Source organism: Ctenocephalides felis, unplaced genomic scaffold (assembly GCF_003426905.1).
Source record: "Ctenocephalides felis isolate EL2017-DRISC unplaced genomic scaffold, ASM342690v1 CF-g0.4_SCAFFOLD_00845, whole genome shotgun sequence".
NCBI lineage: Eukaryota > Metazoa > Arthropoda > Insecta > Siphonaptera > Pulicidae > Ctenocephalides > Ctenocephalides felis.
This window is the reverse complement of record NW_020536999.1, coordinates 9,571,911-9,598,823: the sequence shown is the minus strand read 5'-3', so window position 1 is coordinate 9,598,823 and position 26,913 is coordinate 9,571,911. Positions and strand designations below refer to the sequence as shown.

Genomic DNA, 26,913 nt, shown 5'->3' with positions numbered 1-26,913 from the left:
AAAATATTATACACAGTAATATTTCTTGGCATAAATAATTTTGGATTTAAATGATAAAGTAATAATTGCAAGTACCGAGGAGTAAAAGTCTGGTATTTGTGCCAAAAATTTAAATTGCCAGTTCAACATAAGACATATATATATATATATATATATATATATATATATATATATGAATTAGAGTGGTCCTTAATATGGATATTTTCCAACTACGGGAAGTTAATAAAAAAAACTGTTCATTTGTTCGCTAAATTATATCTAGAAACATGTTTAAAATTTTTGAAAATTTTTCCATACAAAACTTTGATTGACTTGCGCTCTATCTAAAGGACAATATTAAGAGCTAAAACTTTAAACTATGAAAAATTTTCAATTACGAGCCCCCCCAGAAACTGAATTAGCCACTGCACCGAGCTTATGTCTGTGCGTTGGTCGTGGAAGGTTCCTCTGAAATTTATTCTGCTACCCAAATTGCCACGGTAATTGCCGCCTCTCATCGTATGTCGTACATCAACCATCATCGGCGGACCGTTATTGTACCGATTGCTATTCATCGGCGGAATATTTGGGCTCATCATCATCACCTCCTGGGATGGAGGAGGATAATATTCTGGAGATTCAATGTAAGCATTATGGCGATTCGCCTGAGGCGGTTGTGTTGCATAACTATTCGTTCGTTCTGGATTTCGAATTTGATCTAGTAGTTCTACTCCTCCTGGTCTTGCGCCTTGGTTCGACGTTTCTGCTGATTTAATGGCCAGGTCGTCAATCCTCAATTGCAAGACATGGATGATATGGGATTTTGAATAGTTATGTTTATATATCCACTATCTATTTTGTTTTTCAAAATATTAGGCATGACAAATGCGGTTTACTTATACAAGTGTTAAAAATGAAGTAATTAATCAATATGTCATGACTAGATTTATGAAATTGCCTATGTCACGCGTTAACATGTACAATTTTTGATCTATCTTTAGATGTGAAAAATGTAAAATTCGTGATAAACTTCGACTATCCGAACAACTCCGAGGACTCCGAGAAACTGCTGCGTATACTTCCTTCACTCCTGCAAATTCTGATAAAGCTGCTGATTTAGTGGCCAGGTCGTCAATCCTCAATTACAAGACATGTATGATGTGGGATCCAAATAGCCGCCAATGAAATTTATACACAATAATAGCGCAGAGTATGTTGATCGAGGCGGTTGTGGTACACAACTATGATTATTTCTTGTTGGAAGTTGAGGCGGGTATCTCTATTATGATAATTGGTAAGAGGCGGTTGTGACTGGGATACATTTGGAATATACATTGGATGTGGAAAATTCAGTGGTGGTAATTGAGATCGATTTCTATTCTGATTGCAAATGCTCCTGCTGGCTTGTCCGCTACTAGAAGTTGGAAGCGGTTGTGGTCGTCGTTGATGCTGTTGCTGTATCTCATTAATATTGCACATTGTCGAGGACAGAGGCACGCGCGATCTGAACATTGAAAACGACGTGGACCTCGATCTGGGCATCGACCTGGATCTAGATCTGGATCTCGACTTCGATCTCAATTGCAAATTAGTTCTGGATCTCGACTTTGATCTAGTTCTACTCCCGGTCTTGCGCCTTTGTTCGACGTTTTTGCGAGTCGTTCGGTTGCGTAAGCGTCCTCGACCTCTATTACCACGACCACGATCTGCAATGTATCAAAATAAGGATGTGTAAATTATCGATTCAATATTAACCCTCCGTCGGTCGGATATTTTTCCACCTTCGAACTGTCTGGACCACCATTCATTTTACATGAATTTATATGGGATAAATTAGTTTTTGGTGTCTTATATATTAACGATTTTATTAGTAGTAAATATTTATAGTTTTGATTTCTTCTTTTTCTTATGGTCTTTTGCATGTGTTGAGTTCGCTTATAATAGAAATATTACATATTATATTATAACTAGCAAACCCGACGAACTCCGTTTCGCCACCAGATGGTTTCGTGAGAAAGATGAAGAAATTTTTTGTTTGTTTTATATTTGAAAAGGAAAAATGTGATTTTCTTGCACAACAGTAATAATGAATTTATTCCGATTACAAAAATGAAGAGTTTTTTTGTTGAACTTCTCTAAGTAAATGAAAGTGAATCCGCAAACTATCCGTTTCATTGAAGTGCTCTTTGGTAAACCACATTTTTTGTTTTTTGGTCTGACGTTAACACAAACAAAGCGGATGGTTTTCCAACTCGTGAACAGGCAAAGTACAACTGCCCATGTGAAAAACAATGATTTTCTAAATAATCTATTTGAAATTCATCTCGCAAACACTAAGCGATTGGCCTTGTAACTTGTTAATTGTCAGTGCGAACGCAAGGCACCATTGTTCTTTGAGGCAAGAATTGCTCGTTGACTTAACCAAGCATAATTCGGATAATTCTCACTAATGTCATTACTCGAATTTTTAATTACGGTGCGTGAAGTTCCAGCAATTTGCATTAGGACATGATGCCATGCACAACTAATTTTCTTAGCTATAAACCTTGTGGAGCCCGTGACCTTTCCAACGAATGCAAAATTGTCGAAATCGGTTTGTGCGTTCTGAAGTTATTTCATCAGGAAGGAAAACCCGACTTATTTATATATACACAAGCACAGCATTTGAAACAAATTTATTTATTTATTTTTTAATAAGCAAGCCTTAATCAATCAATAATAATAGTATTATTTCAAGCTGTTGATAAAAGAATACAGGCAGTGAGCAAACACTTGAGAATTAAATAAAAACCTCATATAAAATCAAAATAAGCATTATTATTAACATTTAAAAATATATAAATAATTAAATTTTAAAATTAAAAGAATAACACATAATCTGTTTTAAATTGTCAAAACCTTTCGACATATGAGTATGCGATACATCTGTCATTTGAATAATATTGTGTGGGAAGCCATTTTGAATCAAGTGCTGTTTACCAAAAATTTTCAAAATAAATATGTAAAGTTTCTACGCGGATTTGAAATAATTTCTCACCTTTTGGACAATCTCTGGATTGGCACGAATTTTTCAAGACTAAGACTGGCCAAATCGATTCTGCCGTTTTCGAGTTTTATTCGGACATTTGAAAGAGCGCTCCATTTTTATATATAAGATATATAGAAGATATATAAAAAAAACAAAAAAAGAAATAGAATTCGTTCGGTCGGAAAGCAGTGCGCGATGCGTTACACGCGGGTATACAAACTCTGGTTTCTTTAATTTTTAAATGTGTTCCACAAATTTGATTTGAACAAAATTTCTCAGTGCTGAAAGAAAAAACAATAGGCTTTCGAATAACGCTAATAAGAAAGTAATTAAACAAAACGCACTATCCGAAAACATTAATTGAATAATTATTTTATCCTTTTTAGCTAATAATAAAGAATTATTTAGCATATATTACTATACATTATGTGGTTTAAGCCAATATGAGTAGAATCACGTAATTTTTTTTCGATATCTTTTATGGTTACGCCAAAAATTGAGTTTGAAAGAAGGGGCCACTTTGGCATATTTCCTATGATATCTCGGCCATAAGGTGAGATACAAAGTTGAAGTTTGGTATATCGGATGTTTTCAAAATGACCTTCAAAATGGCGTATAAATTATTCAAATGCAAGGGTATTAGTTGATTATGTATGGCAATTAGTGTTAGAACGAAATATCGAGTACTGAGTAAATATCGATACTTTGAGGTCGATAGCGAGCACTTTTGGTATCGATTTTCTAGCTCGATCTATTTGCCAATATCGATCTTTTTCATCGATAGTACTCAAAAAGAATCGACAGCGTAGTCTATGAACACCACTCATCGACCAACTATGAACACCACTCATTTTGCGAAATGCAATGCAATAGTCTCTATAGGTGTCAAAAATAATCCCGAGAAGTGTCATTAGTCTTAGAATTTATTGCTCAAAAACAAAATTGAATATGACCACACTAATAAATAAAGATGTTTATTTATTACTCTTATGTAAAATGAAACGGCTTTTAAAGTACCAAAATGTTTTATAAAAACATATTCAACAATCAAAGTATGATTATTTCAAATAATAATACTCATCCATTTCAATATATCAGTATTTTGCGTCAAAAAGAATCGAAATATAATTATTTCAAATGATAATACTCATCCATTTCGCAAAATACTAACATATTGAAATGGATGAATATTATTATTTGAAATAATTATATTTTTAACTTCCCGTAGGGTAAGTTATTGTAATGGGCCGAAAATCGGAATTGAAAATTTTTACATTTCTCGACGTTTTGAAGGTTTCTGAACGTTTTGGCATACCTCAGAAAAAATGGATGTGTGTGTGTGTGTGTGTGTATGTATGTATGGATACAAATTTTCGTCCACGTTTTCGGGCGCACGGGTCAACCGATTTCAATGGTTTAAAAAACATTCGATTCCTATTAATAAGGAGAAGAGCTGATTAGTTTTTGGCAAAGACAGGTCCAGCAGTTACGGAGATAATGAGCAAAGAGTGCAGAAAATAGAAATCGAGTTTTTGAGAGAACGGAGCATCCGATTTGAATTATCTAAAAAACATTCCATTAGTAATGATTGGGAGAAGGGGTTATTAGTTTTTCGCAAAGGCAGGCCCAGCCATTTCGGAGATACAGAGCTAAATGTACAAAAAATGGCAGTTTTTGAGAGAACTAAGCGTCCGATTCAATTGATTCAAAGAACTTTCTGCTTGCCTTAACAAAATAATTGATTTTGGAAAAAAAAAATTGTACCATTTTTTTTTTTTTTTTTTTTTTTTAATTTTTTGTATATCGAAAATAATTCAGATTTTATTTTTAATTCTGACTATAGTTCTAATATACTTTAAACAAATAATTTCAACTCTGCAATTCAGTTTATATAATTCTTATAAATATTAGACAATGTTACAATATTTATAATAATCTATTTGAAAACATTCAATATTCCTCGAACGTTTCGTTACGGTACGGGAAGTTTCAGCAATTTGCCTTAAGGCACGATGCCACCCACCCCACTAGTTTCGATTTTTTTTTACGCAAAATACTAATATACTGTAATGGATAAGAATTATTATTTGACATAATTATATTTCGATTCTTTTTTACGCAAAATACTCATGTATTCAAATTTTTGAATATCAACATGCAAACATATGAGTTTGAGTTTCTCGGAACCATTTAAACTTTAAATCCCATTGCTCCGACGGGATGTTTCTCTACAAGTGTCGAAATATTATCTTGACCGTCATCAAACTGAATGTTTATTGCTTTCCAAAGAGCTTCATATTGCACTTTTATGTAAACATGTAACGAATTTTAAAGTTGCATGCTCGCTAAAATTATTCATATAAAAATATTCAACAATTATAATAAAATATTATTTTACTTAAAAATATTAAAGTTATTATTAACATCCCTATAGGGCAAGTTATAGTAATCGCAAAAAAATCGAAAATGAAAATTTTTATATATATTTACGTTTCAAAGGTTTCTGAACATTTTGGCATACCTTAGAAAAAATGGATGTATGTGTGTGTGTGTGTGTGCGTGTGTGTGTGTGTGTATGTATGTATGTGCGTGTGTGTATGTATGTGCGGATACAAATTTTCGTCGACGATTTCGGGAACACGGATCAACTGATTTGAATAATTCAAAAAACATTCGATTCGTATTGATAAGGAGACGTGCTGATTAGTTTTTGGCGAAGGCAGGTCTAGCCGTTCCGAAGATACGGGGCAAAAAGTGCCGAAAACGGTAACTCAGTTTTCAAGAGAACGGAGCGTCCGATTTGAATAATTCAAAAAACATTTCACTTGTATTGACAAGATGAAGAATCGATAAAATTTTCATGAAGGTAGGTCTAGCGGTTTCGGAGATATGGAGGAAAAAGTAAAAAATGAGCCATTTGGCTGTCAAAAATGATCATTAGACATATGCACATCAAATTATCAAATATTTTAACAATAAGTATACATTTTGTTAACATTTCTATGGGTTCCGTACCAATGCTTATAAGTTAGACAGCGACGCAGCGCTTACGCGCTTTATATTTTGTCCCTATGCAGTTAAAGCAGTACGATTGCTTTGAAAAAAAGTTCAGATCTTCTACAATATGTCAAAATAAAGAAAAATAAATTTTTTTTTCAAAAAAAAAAAAAAATTAAAAAAAAAATGTTTTTTTAAAAAAAAATTTTTTTTTTCAAAAAAAAGTTATTTTTTGTCCAATTTATAGTTTCTCAAAAATCTTATTCTTTTAAAGTATTTTTTTTTCAAAAATGTTAATTGTTTTTAAAAAAAATAATAATTTTTGGTACGGGAAGTTCCAGCAATTTGCCTTAAGGCACGATGCCTTAATTGCCTTAAGACAGAATTCCACTTACAGCTAGTTGTACTTAAAAATATTTAAAAAGTGTTGCTTTTTGAATATAGTATCAGACTGTTATATTGTTGTCAAAAATACTCAACTATTATAACTTGTCTTTTTTTGAAAAATTATAGAATTTGAAATTAGTATTGAAAAATTACTGTTAAAATTTTACAATATTGAAAATGATTCTGATTTAACACATCAGATACGAGCAATAGAATTCATTCTAATATTGTGATACTATATTTAATGAGGTTTAGATCTTTGTTGCACTTATGTTTGATTTTTATGAAAAGTACTCAAATTTCGATCGAGTATCGAGTACTATCGATACTTTTGCCACGATATTTTTTTGGCATCGATATTTTGAATGTTCTGTCATTTTACATATGCTTTCTGAACAGTTACAAGAATACAAACTCAAAATTTGAGCCTTGTGAAAGCAAGTTAAAAATTTTTTTTTTACATTTTCAAAAACTCGAGGGATGTTGACGCAATCGCGAGATGCTTGCCAGACCGGCACTTTCTGAAGGAGGTCTTCCTATGTGATGAGTTGAAAAAATTGATTTTTTTTTATTTCATATTTCGGTATATTATACCTTTAAAAATAACATATTAAAATTTCAAATCGATATCTCAAATAGTTTTTGAGTTACAGCCATTTAAAAAGTATACATATAGTATATAGTACAACGATCATTTTACCTTTAAACGCGTTTTTCTCAAAACTGTGTTTTTCAAACTTTCCTCCATTGTATCTCAGAAACGGCTGGACCGAATTACTTAAAATTTACAGGGCACACTCAATATATTTAAACGCATGGAATGAACTATTATCAATCAAAAATTTCAAAACTTCGATTTTTTATAGCAAAAAAAAAACAAAAAAAAAACGCCTAATTTGCAACTTTTATTTCAAATGTCTATCAAAAATCCAATTTTTTTTATATTCATTTGATTATAGGTCATTCCATGCTTTTAAGCCTACAAATTAAAACGCCGTTTATTAACTTCCCGTAAGGCAAGTTATAGTAATCGCAAAAAAATCAAAAATGAAAATTTTTATATATCTTTACGTTTCAGAGGTTTCTGAATATTTTGGCATACCTTAGAAAAAATGGATGTGCGTGTGTGTGTGTGCGTGTGTGTGTGTGCGTGTGTGCGTGTGTGTGTGTGCGTGTGTGTGTGTGCGTGTGTGTGTGTGCGTGTGTGCGTGTGTGTATGTATGTGCGGATACAAATTTTCGTCGACGATTTCGGGAACACCGATCAACCGATTTGAATAATTCAAAAAACATTCGATTCGTATTGATAAGGAGACGTGCTGATTAGTTTTTGGCGAAGTCAGGTCTAGCCGTTCCGAAGATACGGGGCAAAAAGTGCCGAAAACGGTAACTCAGTTTTTAAGAGAACGAAGCGTCCGATTTTAATAATTCAAAAAGCATTTTACTTGTATTGACAAGGTGAAGAACCGATCAAATTTTCATAAAGGCAGGTCTAGCGGTTTCGGAGATCTAATGAAAAAAGTAAAAAAAAATTGCCATTTGGCGGTCAAAAATGATCATTAGAACATATGCACATCAAATTATCAGATATTTTATAGAGATTTTAACAATAAGTATAATTTTGGTTTACATTCCTATGGGTTCCGTACCAATGTTTACGCGTTAGACTTCGACGCGGCGCTTACGCGGTTTGATATTTCGTCTTTGCGCAGTTAAAGCAGTACGATTGCTTTGAAAAAAAGTTTAGACCTTTCAAAATATGTCAAAATAAAGAAAACATTTTTTTTCAAAAAAAAAAAATTAAAAAAAAAAATTAAAAAAATTTTTTTTTACAAAAAAAAGTAATTTTATTGTATAATTGTTTGTCAAAAATCTTATTTTTTCGAAGTAATTTTTTTTCAAAAATGTTAATCGTTTTTAAAAAAAAAAATAATAATTTTTGGTACGGGAAGTTCCAGCAATTTGCCTTAAGGCACGATGCCTTAATTGCCTTAAGACAGAATTCCACTTACAGCTAGTTTTTTTTTTTAAGATAAATCGAACAGCCGGAATCGTGGAGGAAGTGGGAGCTCTTTTTTTCGAGGCAGGGGTGTTCAGAGCGCTGTAACTTTAGTTTGACTGAATATTTTTAGCTGAAATTTTATATTTATACTGTCCAAATATGTGTTAATAAATGATAAAAAACTTGAAGCTCTAAATATTTACTGGTCGTAGAAAAAAAATTCTAAAATATCCCTAAAAAACAGGCCGTCACATAGGAAGACCCCCCCCCCCTTAATGTATCGATAATAAAATATCATTAAAAAAAATTTCTAGCTCTGAGAAAACAAGTTAGTCAAATAGTTCACTGGCTCTTAGGCTATAAGGCAATTTTCAAAAATTTATTTTGAAATTTCTGTATAATTTCTATATTAGTGTTATGAGCACTGCCCCACAATTGTATACCATAACACCAAATTGGTTTGAATAAAGTTTCATTATTAAACAACAATATGAATGGATCCAAGTACTTACGTCTATGTCGGCCATTTGATCCCACATCATCCATGCCTTGTAATTGAGGATTGAAGGTCCAGGTCGAGGTCCAGATTCAGGTCCACGTCGTTTTCAATGTTCAGATTGAGCGTGCCTCTGTTGTCGAAAAAAGCACGACAGCCACAGCAGACTCAACAACCGCTTTTAACTTCTAGTAACGGGCATGCCAACATTTGCAATCAGTAGATGTCAATTACCACCACAGAATTTTCCACATCCAATGTATATTCCAAATGTATCCCAGTCACAACCGCCTCTAACTAATTATCATAATAGATACCCGCCTCAACTTCCAACAAGCAATAATCATAGTTGTGTGCCACAACCGCCTCGATCATCAACATACTCTGCGCTCTATTATTGTGTATAAATTTCATTGGCGGCTATTTGGATCCCACATCATCCATGTCTTGTAATTGAGGATTGACGACCTGGCCACTAAATCAGCAGCTTTATCAGAATTTGCAGGAGTGAAGGAAGTATACGCAGCAGTTCCTCGGAGTCCTCGGAGTTGTTCGGATAGTCGGAGTTTGTCACAAATTTTACATCTTCCACATCTAAAGATAGATCAAAAATTGTATATGTTAACGCGTGACATAGGCAATTTCATAAATCTAGTCATGGCATATTGATTAATCACTTCATTTTTAACACTTGTATAAGTAAACCGCATTTGTCATGCCTAATATTTTGAAAAAAAAAAAAATAGATAGTGGATATATAAATATAACTATTCAAAATATATAACTGACGCTTTTATATATTTAAAACCGTTTAAAGTATCAAATGAAGAAATTCAGTAATAAATAAATGTTTCGGCAAGATTATAAACTTTCGTTTGTTATTAAAATATATATTGTATCTTAATATTATATATTCTATGTTGATATTAAAACTAGTGGGGTGCGTGGCATCGTGCCTTAAGGCAAATTGCTGAAACTTCCGGTACCGTAACGAAATGTTCGAGGAATATTGAATGTTTTCAAATAGATTATTATAAATATCGTAACATTGTCTAATATTTATAAGAATTATATAATCTGAATTGCAAAGTTGAAATTATTTGTTTAAAGTACATTAGAACTCTAGTCATAATTAAAAATAAAACCTGAATTATTTTCGATATACAAAAAAATTAAAAGTTGAAACAAAAATTTTTTTTTCCAAAATCAATTATTTTGTTAAGACAAGCAGAAAGTTCTTTGAATCATTTAAATCGGACGCTTAGTTCTCTCAAAAACTGCCATTTTTTGTACATTTAGCTCCGTATCTTCGAAATGGCTGGGCCTGCCTTTGCGAAAAACTAATAACCACTTCTCCCAATCATTACTAATTGAATGTTTTTAGATCATTCAAATCGGATACTCCGTTCTCTAAAAAACACGATTTCTATTTTCTGCACTCTTTGCTCTTTATCTCCGTAACTGCTGGGCCTGCCTTTGCAAAAACTAATCAGCACACCTCCATATCAATAGGAATCGAATGTGTTTTGAACCATTCAAATCGGTTGATCCGTGCGCCAGAAAACGTGACTGGAAATTTGTATCCATACATACATACATACATACATACATACATACATACATACATACATACATACATACATACATACATACATACACACATACATTTTTTCTGAGGTATGCCAGTAAAATGTTCGGAAACCTTCAAAACGTCGAGAAATGTAAAAATTTTCAATTTCGATTTTCGGCCCATTACAATAACTTATCCTACGGGAAGTTAATAAGTACATATTTTGTTTACATTTCTACGCGTTTTGTAAAATGTATAACCGCAAACGCGGCGCTTACAATTAAAAAAATATTTCCAAATAAAAAAGTTAATTTCTTTCAAATTTTTCAAAGATCTTTAAAGCTTTTAAAACATTTAAATTACGGTACGGGAAATTTCAGTAATTTGCCTTAAGGCACCAAAAAAATTTGAAAGAAATTAACTTTTTTAATTGGAAATATTTTTATATATTTCGAAATTTTTTGAAGCGCGTAAGCGCCGCGCTTACGGTTATACATTTTACGAAACGCGTTCACCATTAGTTAACTATAACTGAGAAAAAGGGGGGGCCTCGCAAACAAATTTCGCCGACGCCCCCGCATGGTCTAGTGCCGCCACTGTTGACATACATAAACAAACACCCCGACTACAAATGCCAAGCAATATAAGACATCCAATAGATTATTTCACTTTATATTCTACAAATGAATTATTAGACAATATAATAGAAAAAATAAACCATTATGGCAGCAAAAAAATGACCAAATATACTGACTAATCAGTGGCATATTCTAAATGCGAGTGCAAGAAAAAGAGATTGTATTGTCCGTTCCGACAGAAAAGCATTGGGGGAAGGCGGCGAATGACATTTTATTGTAAAAGCATAAAATAAATTAATATTAAAAATGTATGTCCTTCAATGACTACAAATTTTTATCAAACAAATTGCATAACTTACACAATGAAATCAAGTTTACAGCCAGTACAGTAAATTGTTTTGAAATCGGTGCCGTCCCGTAAGTGTTAAAATAAAAACTGAATTATTTTCGGTATACATAAAAAAAATCTTAAAAATTTTTTTTTTGAAAAATAAAATATAGGAAAAATTTTTGTTCCAAAGGCAATTATTTTGTTGCAACAAGCAGAAAGTTCTTGGAATAATTCAAATCGGTATAACAATGAGAAAAGTTATAAAATATATAATATTAACAGTAAAATATTTAATTTATTTTTTTGGAATCTGATTTAAAATTATTAAATAAAAGCGAATACCTTAACTATATATAATGAACTTTATATATTCATAATTTTAATTTGAAAACATGTTAAATACTAATTGCACTGGATTAATGTGGTGATCATAATATACATTGATCACTTGAAATACTCTTAATAAATAAGAAATGATGTTAAATTTGCTTTAATTCATAGACAAAACTAATCGAATCATATTTTTCAATTTATTAACTTCCCGTAGGGCAAGTTATAGTAATCGCAAAAAATCGAAAACGAAAAATTTTATATATCTTTACGTTTCAGAGGTTTCTGAACATTTTGGCATACCCTAGAAAAAATGGATGTATGTGTGTGTGCGCGTGCGTGCGTGCCTGTATGTATGTGTGTGCGGAAACAAATTTTCGTCGACGATTTCGGGAACACGGATGAAGCAATTAGAATAATTCAAAAAATGTTCGATTCGTATTGATAAGGTAACGTGCTGATTAGTTTTTGGCAAAAGCAGGTCTAGCCGTTCCGAAGATACGGGGCAAAAAGTGCCGAAAACGGTAACTCAGTTTTTAAGAGAACGGAGCATCCGATTTGAATAATTCAAAAAGCATTTTACTTGTATTGACAAGGTGAAGAACCGATCAAATTTTCATAAAGGCAGGTCTAGCGGTTTCGAAGATATAATGAAAAAAGTAAAAAAAATGCCATTTGGCGGTCAAAAATGAACATTAGACATATGCACATCAAATTATCAGATATTTTATAGACATTTTAACAGTAAGTATAAATTTTGTTTACATTCCTATGGGTTCCGTACCAATGTTTAACCGTTAGACGGCGGCGCGGCGTTTACGCGCTTTGATATTTCGTCTTTATGCAGTTAAAGCAGTACAAATGCTTTGAAAAAAAGTTTTGATCTTCCAAAATATGTCAAAATAAAGAAAAAAAAATTATTTTCAAAAAAAATAATTTTTTGTCCAATTTATAGTTTCTCAAAAATCTTATTTTTTCAAAGTAAATTTTTTTCAAAAATGTTAATTGTTTTTAAAAAAATAATAATTTTTGGTACGGGAAGTACCAGCAATATGCCTCAAGGCACGATGCCTTAATTGCCTTAAGACAGAATTCCACTCAACTGCAGTACTACTTTGTAAAATTCATATAGAATTATTTTTGATTTAAACAATTTAAGCACCTGAATGAAAAAGTACATTTAATTTTATCAGCATTGTCATTTATTTATAACAATACAGTACTTTTTAAATGAACTGTAAAATAGAAAAACGAAGCACTGTTTACGAGTGACATTTCAGAATAGATGCAATTTTGATTGGCGGCAATGTACGAGAAATATGTCAAAGTAAATAATAGCAATAAACAAATTACCTATATTGTGGTGAATTATTCAGAAATAAGTGCACATACAAGTAATTCGATGCCTTTCAAAAATGCATATACAAGTAATTCGATCATCAATAAAATAGAATAGTAGTTACAAACAATATGAACAAATTAATAGTGATTTACCTTAAGTTTTTTCTTAAGACAGCCTACCAAAATTTGGTAATTATGTACAATGATGTCCCAGGTTCACAGCCACTTAAAAGCACATGGCAATTCAATTAAACGAAACTAAATAGAATAATTCGACCGAATAAAATTGTTCTTTGAGACGGTTGTTCCTCTCACGACGCCGGCCGAAGAACTGAACAACGTGCTCTGAATTTACTAGAAATTTTAATGTCGTACGATCAGTGTTGCCAGGTCCACCATAGAGAAAATGTGTAGATAGGCCAGAAAAAATCTGTAGAAAACTGTAGATTCATAGATTCAAATTGAAAAACTGTAAATCTGCAGCTTTATCATTAAATGATGGTAATATTATATAGTTATAATAGAATATTTATAGCATTTAACAAAATATAAAATTAGTGGTATTTTTGAAAAAAAAAAAAACAAGCTCTCCTCTAGCGGATTTTAAGTGAAACTTGGCGCCCAACAAATATGGCGGATGACACATTTATGAGTTGAATTTGCTGTCAACTAATATTTGTTTTGATGTAAAACGTGCATTTTTAGGTTAGACATTTGCTGTAATTCATATTTCTTACATATTCTCATCATTTATCTTTTATGATTTTACAATAACAGAGGTAAGAATAATGAAATTCAAAATATAAATTTTGTTTGCTACTACCAATATGCATACTATTTACAGTCAGGAAGGATATTTAATCAGAAAAATATGAAGAAATTATGAAACTTTTGAGTATCTTTACGTTTTGAAGATTTTGGCATACTTTAGAAAAAATTGTATTGATAGTGTAGAGAAATGTCCAGGTTTTGGCAAAGGCAAGACTTGAATTTTAATTCACTTATCCACTTGACTTTACTTTGCAATTCACTTTACGTGATTTTTAAAAATATGATATAAGAGTCTTCATTTTAATTCCGCTAGATTAAAACATTAGTAATAAAATTGCTAATACTTGATGCATCTTGCCTTGAGGAAAATGTTACTTAACCTGGTTTTTTTACAGCTTCGTCCAATAACATTCCAAGATTTTGAGACTGCTTTGAAACGAGTTTGAGCTACTGTATCAAACATCAACTTAGACCAATACTTGAAGTGGAATAATTTATACAGTTCTGGATAAATAATTCTGTCTGAAATCAAAAACACCAAACAAAAGGTTACATAATTCAATTTATAAATTAAAATAGTTGTTTATTAAATAATTTATTATTTCATTTTCGATATGCACATGTTCAATCGTAACCTTATAATAATAAATGATTTGAAAGGAATGGAATAAAGTTGCATAAAATACTATGTATATCACGAGATCTAATACTAAAATTTGTTTAAAGGGTTCTGCACCCGTAATAAATCCTATCATTATTTTATAATACCAGCAAGATACAAATAGGCTTACTTAATATAGCTCTCTCACTAAAAACTACAGTTGCTCCCTTTGTTTCGTTTATATTTAATTTTATATAGATAAATTATTTACGTACATTCGCTTCTTGAAAAAGTAGTCTGATACATAATAAACATTTTCAATATAACATTAATAAAATAATTAACAAATAATAATAACAACTTTAAATTGTGAGCATACCCTTTGGAAAATACAATTTAAATTTATTATTTATAAATAATTTAATAAATTAATTGTTTCAAATCAAATGCATATTTTAATTAACAAATTAGACGATTTTTATAACATAATAATTTATTTAAAAAATGTATCGACATTTCTATTAATAAACTACTAATTTGAAAATAAAATTTTCATGAGTAAATAACTTAACCTGCCTTAAGATTAATTAACAAGATTACTAATAGCATTAATCTGATTTTATTTGTTAATTAAATATACAAGCCTCGAATTATATCAGTTATATATTATTAGTTATATTGAAAATGCTTTATCATCCCGTTATCGAGACTACAAATTAATGAATAAAATTCATAATTTTCCACACAATCATTCATTCTATATATACAGACGAAGAAATTATTTAACATACAAATAATACTTCAATTAATTAATATTAATTTAAACTATGCTTTGAGTTAAGAATTATATTATAACAATTTGTGCACATTATTGTTGTTTAAAAAATTGTTGAGCATTATTAAAACCTTGCAAAGTGATTTTGAAGATGTGGACGCAAATATCACCAGACTGTTAAAAACATTTAAAAAATAATGTGAAATTAAAATAGGAAAACATAGTTAATTTTATTTTTTAATTATTGATAAATTTAATTACAAAGGTTTTGGTTTCATTCATAATATATAAAAAATGTATCAAATGTATCTTTTCACAATTTTTTTTTAAATAGATGTCATATGGAACGTTTTTTGCAGTCTGGTATACTTTGTGCAAGCATCATAAAATAAACTATTATTTAAACGTAATATAAACACAACAACAAACATTTATAAATGAATAAATAAAATATTGCAAATATCAAATAAAAATGTGAACAACCAATATTTAACACATAAATAATTTATAGATAACTTTAATTTGTTCTCACAAAAAACAAAAATTAAAGCAGAACTGATAATTTGGTCTATAATAATAAAAATAGGTCTGTCGAACTTTCTTTTTGCGTTTTGGCAATTTATATTTTGCATTTAGTATTAAAAATATTACATATAGTAATATTTCTTGGCATAGATAATTTTGGATTTAAATAATATAGTAAAAGCAAGTACCGAGTAAAAATCTGGTATTTGTGCCAAAAATTTAAATTGCCAGTTCAACATAAAATATATATATATATATATATATATATATATATATATATATATATTAGGGTCGTCCTTAACATGGACATTTTCGATTCCTTCTCCAAGGGCTCAAATGGTTCTAAATTGATAAAAAAACAATTTCTCTGAAAGTTTTTAGATCTTAATATTGTCTTTTAGATAGTGCGCAATTCAATCAAAGTTTTGTATGGAAATGAAAAAAATTTCAAAAATTTTAAAAATGTTTTTAGATATAATTTAGAGAACAAATGAATGAGTTTTATTCAAAATTTGTCGCTAAGTTATACCTAACATTTTTTTATTTTTAATTTTCAAATTTTTTCCATTCTATTTCCATACGAAGTTTGATTGAATTGCGCATTATCTAAAAGTTAATATTAAGAGCTAAAACATTCAGAGAATTGTTTTTTATCAATTTGGAATCATTTGAGCCCTTGGAGCAAGGAATTTTGAAAATGTCCACATTAAGACCACACCTAATATATATATATATATATATATATATATATATATATATATATATACTAATAAATATTTCTATTCTACTTATCTTATTTCACCCGATCAAATCAACCGTTCCTCAGGAGGTGGTTTAAGTACATTATCCATTTCCAGCCTGGGATTGCAGTACTCTTGAGCACTTGGGCTATAAGTGCCCCTGGTGGCCCTTTTACTCCTGGCCATAATTAACAGTGTGCCCAACAAGGCAGCTCCTAAACCTAATAGTACTGTTACGGTGGGCACCACTATTATAGCGATATCAGCACCACTGGGCCCCTAGGCTAACCTGGATAAATGATAATTGGATTTAGAATTAGGAAATTTAAACTTATCGAAATTATTTACAGATATAAATCGTTATTACAGCGAAAAGAATTAGACTTAGGATATAAGCCAAAACGACTTTAGGTCTAATTACAATTATATTTTTTTTCCTTACCTCTTCTGTGCAATTAACACCAGCAAATCCCTCGGCGCACGTGCACTCGTAAGACGGTCGATCCGTGCAGGTTTGCGTGCAGGTGCCCCCATTCCTGCACGGGTTCTCACCAGTTGTGCACGGATCCAAAAGGCGACATCCAGAACCACAGTATGGAGCCGTACAAACACACCTGGTATTAAAAAAACCACCCTAATAATATAATATATATATATATATATATATATATATATATACTAATAAATATTTCTATTCTACTTATCTTATTTCACCCGATCAAATCAACCGTTCCTCAGGAGGTGGTTTCAGTACATTATCCATTTCCAGCCTGGGATTGCAGTACTCTTGAGCACTTGGGCTATAAGTGCCCCTGGTGGCCCTTTTACTCCTGGCCATAATTAACAGTGTGCCCAACAAGGCAGCTCCTAAACCTAATAGTACTGTTACGGTGGGCACCACTATTATAGCAATATCAGCACCACTGGGGCCTCCTAGGCTAACCTGGATAAATGATAATTGGATTTAGAATTAGGAAATTTAAACTTATCGAAATTATTTACAGATATAAATCGTTATTACAGCGAAAACAGAATTAGACTTAGGATATAAGCCAAAACGACTTTAGGTCTAATTACAATTATATTTTTTTCCTTACCTCTTCTGTGCAATTAACACCAGCAAATCCCTCGGCGCACGTGCACTCGTAAGACGGTCGATCCGTGCAGGTTTGCGTGCAGGTGCCCCCATTCCTGCACGGGTTCTCACCAGTTGTGCACGGATCCAAAAGGCGACATCCAGAACCACAGTATGGAGCCGTACAAACACACCTGGTACAAAAAAAATTAGAATGGTGTCAACACTAATTGTTAGTAAAAGAAATAATTATTAGAATGGTCAATATCAACTGTGATTTTGTCACACGAGTAACAGAAAAAATTATTAGAATTGTTAATACCAATGATGATTTTGTCTCACTACCTTTTTTATGATTTTTAAGATTCTGCATTAGTATGGCATTTCAAGATGTGTTAGCGATCTTTGTGGTTTAATTTACCCTTTAAAATATATATACTGCATTCTTATCTGTAAAACTTTCTGGTAAATTTGGGTACTGTGGGTGACAAACAACTTGATAGGTTCCATCAAGACGTTTGCTTAATTGAGAAATGCTTTAAATTTAGCATCTAACAAAAGCCTTATATTTAAAAAATTCATAAGAATTCATTACATAATTAATGTCACACAAAAACCAGACATGCACCTTTATTCTTTTGGGTGACTAATTAGCTGACCACAACTATTCCAACTTTATTTACTTGGATGTAAATTGAATATATAAAAATATTTTCACCTGTATGATCCAGGAGTGTTATGACAGAAACCATCTTTACCACAAGAAACTTTTGTCAAAGCACATTCATCAATGTCTCGTTCACATAAGGGACCAGAATAACCTGGAAATAATATTTAAATTTAGCAAACATATCTTATATAAAACTAAATAGTTGCTTAAAAATATTTAGGGTTATGTTAGATTATTTTTTTCAACCTTGTATATAGTGAATTGTAAACACTGGTTATAAATGTTACAAACAGAGCTCTGAATTTGATTACGAATTTAAATTGCATAATAATATTTTTTATAAACAATTAAATCATATATATTAATTAAATTATTTCACTGTAACGTTTTTTCACTTTCCTGTCTAAATCTTTTACTGCTATGAAGTATGCATCATAGTTAAGATTTGAATTGTGAAATATAAAAATATATTTATAGCAAAATATTTAACAATTTAATTAATGCTTGATTCAACTTTTAAAGAATTTAATAATTTAATTTGATTTAATTTAATACTGACATTAATTTTCAACTATTAAAATAATTGTTTTACCGTTTTTCATTTTACTGTTTAAATCTTTAATGCTATGAAGTTTGCATCATAGCCAAGATTTGAATAATGAAATATAAAAATATATTTATTGCAAAGTATTTAACACAGTTTTTAACAAAGTCAAACTTTTAATTTGATGTTATTGAATACTAATATCAATTTTTAACTATTAACTCGACTGTTTTACCTGTATTAGAGCAGTCGCATTCAAAAGCGGCAACCCTGTCAATGCATACGCCATGTATACAAGGTTGTTCGAGACATTCATCAATGTTATTTTCGCAATAATCGCCGTTGAAACCAGCTGGACATTCGCACATAGGATCCTAAATTATATATAAAACCATATTATTAACTAAGGAAATATAATATGAATGTAATGGAAGGAGAGGTATATCAGATTTTCTTCTGATCTTAATTTTTTATATGTTAATACAGACTTAGATAACCAGAACCAGAATTCTTAGGTTTCACGGTTAATTTATTCATATCTCAAAGAAAACTCTGATTCTTTACTACAATAAAACAACAGCTTTTCATTTTTATTTAGTTTATAAACTCTTACTTGATCATGCATAACTCTGCAATACCCTCCATTCTTACACGGTTCCAATGCACAATACGGTGTATCACATAAAGGACCTTGGAAGCCTCTTGCACACTCACAAGTAAAGTTATTTCCAGTAACCATATCTACAAACAAATTAAACAAAATTTATTATAAATGTATTTTTATTAAATTGCTATATATAACTTACTTCTGGTATTAATGCATGTACTTCTGTTTCGACAAGGTTCATTTGCACATGTTACCAATCTTAAAGCTTCGCATTGTGGTCCTGCATAGTCTGATGGACACTTGCAAGAATAACTAGCTATGAGATCTTCACATGTACCACCGTTTTTGCAAGGATTGGACTCACATTCATTTATTTCTTGCTCGCAGAAGACTCCTGAATAACCTGATAATATAATTACAATTAGAAATGAGTTATATACATCATAAAAACTGTTGAGTAAATATTGAATATATTTCCTTACCAGGATCACATTCACATTTATATTCAGCAATTAAGTCAATGCATCTAGAATTATTTTCGCATTTAGCATCCTCACATTCGTTGATGTCTGTGGAACAATCTTCACCATCAAAACCAGCAGCACATTTACAGTTGTAGTTGTCCAGAGGATCGATGCAGGTTCCTCCATTTTGGCAATCCTGTGAGGGGAAAAAATATAAATAAATACTTTAGTCATAGTATGGATCAGAACTATTTATTATTACTCACATTCTTAAAGCACAGCTCACATCCATTCTTTGGTTTCGGGCTCATCAACTCATAATAATGCGTCAAGGTCCAGTTCTTCGGATACATTTCCAAAATTGGATAAAACGCAAGCAAAGTTTCTCCAATCCTGACTTCTCCAAGACAACCCTTAAACATTGCACCATTCTGGAATGAATCTCCATTTTTTCCATGGGTCAACAAACCGCTGGCTTCGTAATAAGTCTTATTATCTCTGAAAGGCACTAAATTTTCATGCCGGGTATTTTTTTCATTTTGGCTGGTGTAAGAGAGACCATCGAAAATTACATCTTCTTTTCCACCGAGGTAGATTACTGTGTTTTTATCAAAGAGGTTGTTGAATGCTGATTGGTTTATTGTCATGGTTAAGGGGGCGCTGTCTATTTCCCATTCACCAAAACCTAGGGGAAAAAATTATATTTTATGATCTAATGACTTTTTATAAAATTCATAACAAATATGAATCTAGTCTAAAAAAAAGAGTGGGTCTAAGGATCACACGCGATTGAAGTAAAACTTATTTGCTACTGTATAAAGTAGCAAATTTAAGTTGAGTAAAAATAAATACATCATATAAAAATTTTGAATAATGTTTATTAGTAACATGGTAACACTCGTGATGCACACATTTATTAGTGTCGTCAATCATTATACACATTTATATAATGATAAATTATAAATTATATATTTATGATTGCATTAAAAATATGTATAATATTTACAAACAATAATGTAATCAAAGTCGTACTTGAAATATGACATGATCGTTTTAAAGTAATTGCTGATTAATAAATTCTATAATATTTATTCACACAGTGGATTATGTTAAACAACGCCTAAACAAATATTGTTTACGTAACTTCACTCATCCTGTAACAATTGTGTTTGAAGAACTTCATGTAATTAAAATTAACATACATTCATTTACTTTTTTACTTTTTCGCTGATGATATAATCTCATTCCTTGAACAGCTGTAATATCCGTCTTGCCTAACAAATTGAAGCCATACTTTTATATTTGTTTTATTTATCAAGCCCTGCACATAGCTTGATCTATGAATCATTTGCTTTTTTATGTGAACGTTAATGCAATGATCATCATCAATATTACGAGATAATAAATTAACCATATTATTAATGTCAACAGGCACATTTATAATTTGGCCAAACATTCCAAATTGTCCATTTGCATGTCGCAATCGTCTAATTTGCATGAAACACAAACTAGGTAAAATTAACCTTTTAAATACAGTATCTAGTTTAGGTAGATAATTTGGTATAGGTGGAAATACAAACTCGTTAAATTTACACAAAGTGGGAATTTTACCCGAATTTAATATCTTTCGACAAGTTTGACATCCAACCTGATTATTTGAATCAATATTCAAAAAACATTATTAAGAATTTGTTTTTGAGCATCATTTGATATTTCTAAGCCACTTTGAAGCCAAAGTCGATCACACACAAAACATACATAGCCAATGCTATCATTTCTTACGCAGCCCAGATTTTTCCTTAGTTGCATTATTTATTTGCGATCATTTGCACTACAATTATTTATGGGTGACGGGATAAAATATTCTTCCGATCCTGACATTTTTATTAACTCACGAATTATACTGCTCCTAAAGAAGTTTTACTTCAAAAAAATATTTTATGATCTAATGACTTTTTATAAAAATCGTAACAATACTCTTGTGTATAAAAATATGTACCTGATTCTAAAACACCATCTCGTATTGTAATAACAATCCTGGACCAATCAAAGTCAGGCTCATCTTTCCTGAATCGTCCTGTGACATCAGGTTCATCTTGACTTACTCGGGATAGTATTGTTATCTACAAAACAGATGAAATTTTAATTTTATTTATTGACTTTCCAAGTCATTCTAAGCTGTTTTTTATTACCTGGTCCTTATGAGCAGCCACTTCGAAATACATATCATCATTCCTTATATGCATCAAGGTGCCACCAGCTCTGCTCCTATAATGAATCTCCATTCGTTCAGGTGCAACAGGTCCCTGTCCAGAACCATACTCCTCAATCTCTCTCGAAACCCCATTCGATGCAAGATCTTGAAGATTTGCATCTCTAAGATTTGTTCCATCGCCCAAATACTGATCTTTGTTGTCTATCAGTTTGTCTACTGATGCGAGTTGATTGATGATGGGATCTTTGCCTTCTTTCAAAGCACCTGGCCGGAATACCAAAGGCGCGTCCAGACCAGAGAATGTGGCATTGGAAAGACATTCGTAGCCATCTTCCAAGTTGCGGCATCTGGATCCAGTTGGACAATCTTGGAGTTGGCAGAATTCGATGTCTTCGCAACGTTTGCCTTTGTAACCACGAGTGCATTCGCACCTGGTAATAGACAGATAAACAAGACGTTAATTGAATTATATAATACTTGTAATTTATTTCTTTAACTTACTGGAAGTCGTTCCAAGTATTTGCGCAAGTAGCATTATGTTTGCAAGGAGAATGTCTGCATAAGTCGTCTGAAATAACACCAGCCAATACTGATTCAGGATGGAAAGACACCTGGCCAAATGGAGGTGGTACCACCAAATCAGGAACACGCAGGGGAAATAGTTCGACCACCATTGTATGAGAACCATTGCGGATCTAAAATTAAAAAAAGGTCAAAATAATTAAAGAAGTGCTATTTTAAAATGGTACTATTACAGTTTTACGTATTGTTAAAAGAATAATTCCTTTCACTATCTTGTTCAAATATATAAAATTAAACTAGTGGGGTGGGTGGAATCGTGCCTTAAGGCAAATTGCTGGAACTTCCCGTACCGTAACGAAATGTTCGAGGAATACTGAATGTTTTCAAATAGATTATTATAAACATCGTAACATTGTCTAATATTTATAAGAATTATATAATCTGAATTGCAAAGTTGAAATTATTTGTTTAAAGTACATTAGAACTCTAGTCATAATTATAAATAAAATCTGAATTATTTTCGATATACAAAAAATTAAAAAAAAAAAAAAAAAAATGGAACAAAATTTTTTTTTCCAAAATCAATTATTTTGTTAAGACAAGCAGAAAGTTCTTTGAATCAATTGAATCGGACGCTTAGTTCTCTCAAAAACAGCCATTTTTTGTACATTTAGCTCCGTATCTTCGAATTAGCTGGGCCTGCCTTTGCGAAAAACTAACAACCACTTCTCCCAATCATTACTAATTGAATGTTTTTTAGATCATTCAAATCGGATGCTCCGTTCTCTCAAAAACTCGATTTCTATACTCTGCACTCTTTGCTCTTTATCTCCGTAACTGCTGGACCTGCCTTTGCCAAAAGCTAATCAGCACATCTCCTTATCAATAGGAATCGAATGTTTTTTGAACCATTCAAATCGGTTGATCCGTACGCCCGAAAACGTGGGCGAAAAATTGTATCCATACATACATACACACACACACAACACACACACACACACATCCATTTTTTCTAAAGTATGCCAAAATGTTCAGAAACCTTCAAAACGTCGAGAAATGTAAATATTTTCAATTCCGATTTTCGGCCCATTACAAGAACTTACACTACGGGAAGTTAATATGTACAAATATTTAAATTATATATTTACCTGAACATCCTGAATAATTCCTTTGAAATCAGTTTGTATTTCAGGAGCTGCTTGTCGTTTGACTTTCACTTCTTCTTCAATTGACTGAGGCACTCCACCTAAATATAATACCTGAAAAATAGAATCATTATAGGATATTAGTTATTTAGTTAGGAATTTATCTTTATCAAACAAAATTTCATAAATTTTTTGAGACAAACTAAACTATTGAACAGTTTTTGGTAAGTAAAAACTATTGATCATTTACCTGTGCATCCAAATGCCCAGTGGAAGAAATAGTCTTTCTGAAGTATTCACTGCCGTTCAATTTCACATGCACCAATGTTAAATTACGAACAACCTGCAAATAATAAATATTCAGAACATATACCTAAAAATGAAACCAAAATAAACTACAAATTATTGTTTTACCTCTATCAAATGGTTGTAACCGTTATCCAGTTTATTTCCTCCAACAGTGTAGGATTCAGGAGTTCCATTAAATTGTATACTAACTTGCAACTCTCCACCTTTTAATTGAGCAGAAATGTAGGAGTGATCTGGAGCTGATATGGGTTCATCTGCTGATATTGGACTTCCAAGGTAAAATAACTAAAAAAAAGATAAAAAAATATTGTTTTCAAATTCTTTTGGAAATGGTGAACATTTATAGTAATTTTTATTACCTGTCCTGAATCTTGACGTGTCCTGATAAACATAGATATATCCACTACTGATCTCACAGCTCGTCTAGCAGTATCACTAACATTCACCACAACCAAACTGTTAGATGTGTTTTCGTTTCCAAAGGTAGCAGCAGTGAAATCTAGAAAAATAAAAATAAAAATAATAAACCACATATCTTATATATAAAAATGAATCGCAAAATGTGTTGGTAAGCGCATAACTCAACAACGCCTGGACCGATTTGGCCAATTTTATTTTTAAAATGTTCGTTCAAGTCCAAGGATGGTTCCTACAGCGAGAAAAAAATCGAATAATTGCTGGGAAAACCCTAAAAACAGCCCTTTTCTTATTCACATACAAACGTTTTTTAACTAAAATCAATAGTAGAATCAATTTGAGCTTTATTGCTATTATATAAAGTACATATTAAACTACTAGCACTCACTTCCTAAACGATTATTCGGATTTTGATAAATCTTTCTGAAGTTTGTTAAGGAAATTTTCTAAGATGTATGTGATTATAAAGTACTGGGATGTATGTGCAATATTTTAGAAATAAATTGTTTGCATTGAAAACAAATGAAAACTATCATTTGCCAAAAATTTCAATTTACTTATGAACCTAGACAATATTAGAATATGTATAATAAATTTATGATTATGAATAAGAAAAATGAAATATATACATTATTATTGTCAAAAAGCAGCTGAGATATGCCAGAAATTGAAATAATATAAAATACAGTACATGTATGGCAGATTGAATGATATACATATGAACAGGATATGACAAATTAATTCACTTAAAATATGAAATTAAGTATTAATCAGGGCCGGTCCTACCTTTAATGCGATGCATGCGTACGAGCGCACGCCATAGGGGGCGCCAACACAAGATTCGGATATTAAATTTTCAATATAGTTTTTTTTTTAATATGTAATTTCTTTGCATCTTTTACTAATCTTTCCACAATATTTTAAAAATTCGCAAAAATTTCACTTTATAACAACAAATGGGAAAGTAAAGATGAATACATACAATTCGGCCCTCACGAAATCGATTAGGAGAAGTTTAATTTGCAATTTTGGATATTTTAAATGATATAAAATTAAATTAATTTAATCCAACATGAAGTACCAGTGTTATGGTTTATGTTATACCGTTTAACAGACTTCAATTTCCAATATAGTGTGGGAATTGAGACTCATCATTTTATTTAAAGCAGTTCAACATTTATCATCGTTCATATTATAAATGTATATGCATTTTGGAGTGAAGAGTAATTTAAAAAACAATAATTATTATTTTTAGGTAAACGGTAAATATTAGTATATTATATTAAAAAATTGTAGACATGGGTACAGAACAACATCTGTCAGGTCATCTAGTTTCTCATATTTTTATAGTGTACTTACTATATTGGCACTTTTGTCCCAAGTAAGGTCTTTCGCAAGTACATGAAAAGTTTCTCCACAAATCTGTGCAATGGCCACCTGAATAACAAGGATTGGGTTCACATTGTGGATCACGAGGACAACCCTCTGATACTTCAATTAAGGATGTAAGGGCTCCTGAACTATCTGGCAACGCCTAATAAAGGAGAAAGAATATACAAAATGTTTGGCACAATAGTTAATGTCAATCAATTATATTATATTTACCCATTCTCCGTTGATGATGACATCTTGAGTGCAACCAACAAACGAATGTGAACCCTGGACAAGACTTTTGAACCGGCTAACAGTTCCACCTAAATGTGTTTCAGGAAAACTGGTGTAAAGTGTGGTCGTTCCTTCACTCAAAGAAATTGGATAGATTGTTTGTTCTTCATTGGCTGCCAAGACTAAATGTGATGTGTTGATTGCGACAAACACCTAAAAAATAATTAAAATTAAATAATTTTACTGCGTTATTTAGTAATCATTCAATTTATTACCTTCTGCCAGTGGCTATTATTAAGTCCAGATCCAATAAAGACTCCCTCCCATTTATTCAGCAAGGATGTCCTCAAATTTAGTCGACCGTTGGTTAATTCCAAGATGTAGAAAGTCAATCCATTTCCAATTGCCAGTAGTCCATTTGGTAAAGTTGTTTTAAATCTAAATTGAATATCATAGCCTTCATCACGTGTTGTGTTGACGATTACATAACTGGAGCCCATGTAGGACATCGTGGTAATCTGCAAAATAAAAAGTAAATAATAACTAGTGGTGTATGGTATCGTGCCTTAAGGCAAATTGCTGGAACTTCCCGTACCGTAATTAACATATTAATGAAAATAATCAATATTTGTTTTAAATAATTTCAAATAGATTATTTATTATATAATTATAGTATAGTATTCTACAAACAACTTTGTGTATGTTTATAAGAAATGTGTTTTTTTTTAATTTGATTTTTTTTTATAATTTATATTTTTTTTCATAATTTCTAAATTTTTTTAGAAGTTTGAACATTTTTGGATTTTTTTTGCAAAAAAACGTTTTTTTTTAACTTTTTGACTATTTGGAAATTTTTGAAAATATTCGATTTTTTTGAAAATTTCGAAATA

At 31.2% G+C, this 26,913-nt stretch overlaps 2 protein-coding genes across 2 annotated transcripts in view; both read right to left on the bottom strand.

The window, feature by feature from the left end:
- Positions 1–1,167: 1,167 nt before the first annotated feature.
- LOC113377512 (serine/arginine-rich splicing factor 2-like) lies at positions 1,168–9,138 on the bottom strand. Its single transcript, XM_026617867.1, has 2 exons — positions 8,905–9,138; positions 1,168–1,685 (listed from the first exon to the last, which is right to left on the bottom strand). Exons 1-2 carry the CDS (start codon positions 8,936–8,938, stop codon positions 1,168–1,170), a joined length of 552 nt encoding a protein of 183 aa, XP_026473652.1. The 5' UTR covers positions 8,939–9,138.
- Positions 9,139–16,516: 7,378 nt separating this feature from the next.
- Positions 16,517–26,913, bottom strand: part of LOC113377503 (protein crumbs-like) — a 58,677-nt gene continuing 48,280 nt past the window's right edge. The window contains exons 19-38 of the mRNA XM_026617855.1: positions 26,299–26,541; positions 26,024–26,236; positions 25,778–25,952; positions 24,361–24,500; positions 24,107–24,286; positions 23,943–24,035; positions 23,696–23,806; positions 22,527–22,720; positions 22,003–22,456; positions 21,810–21,933; positions 20,077–20,495; positions 19,829–20,006; positions 19,546–19,749; positions 19,353–19,480; positions 18,975–19,113; positions 18,244–18,346; positions 17,548–17,719; positions 17,176–17,393; positions 16,893–17,064; positions 16,517–16,729 (exon numbers count right to left, since the gene is read on the bottom strand). Of these exons, the coding sequence (XP_026473640.1) occupies positions 16,517–16,729; positions 16,893–17,064; positions 17,176–17,393; positions 17,548–17,719; positions 18,244–18,346; positions 18,975–19,113; positions 19,353–19,480; positions 19,546–19,749; positions 19,829–20,006; positions 20,077–20,495; positions 21,810–21,933; positions 22,003–22,456; positions 22,527–22,720; positions 23,696–23,806; positions 23,943–24,035; positions 24,107–24,286; positions 24,361–24,500; positions 25,778–25,952; positions 26,024–26,236; positions 26,299–26,541 (3,873 nt within the window). The remainder of the gene's footprint in view (positions 16,730–16,892; positions 17,065–17,175; positions 17,394–17,547; positions 17,720–18,243; positions 18,347–18,974; positions 19,114–19,352; positions 19,481–19,545; positions 19,750–19,828; positions 20,007–20,076; positions 20,496–21,809; positions 21,934–22,002; positions 22,457–22,526; positions 22,721–23,695; positions 23,807–23,942; positions 24,036–24,106; positions 24,287–24,360; positions 24,501–25,777; positions 25,953–26,023; positions 26,237–26,298; positions 26,542–26,913) is intronic.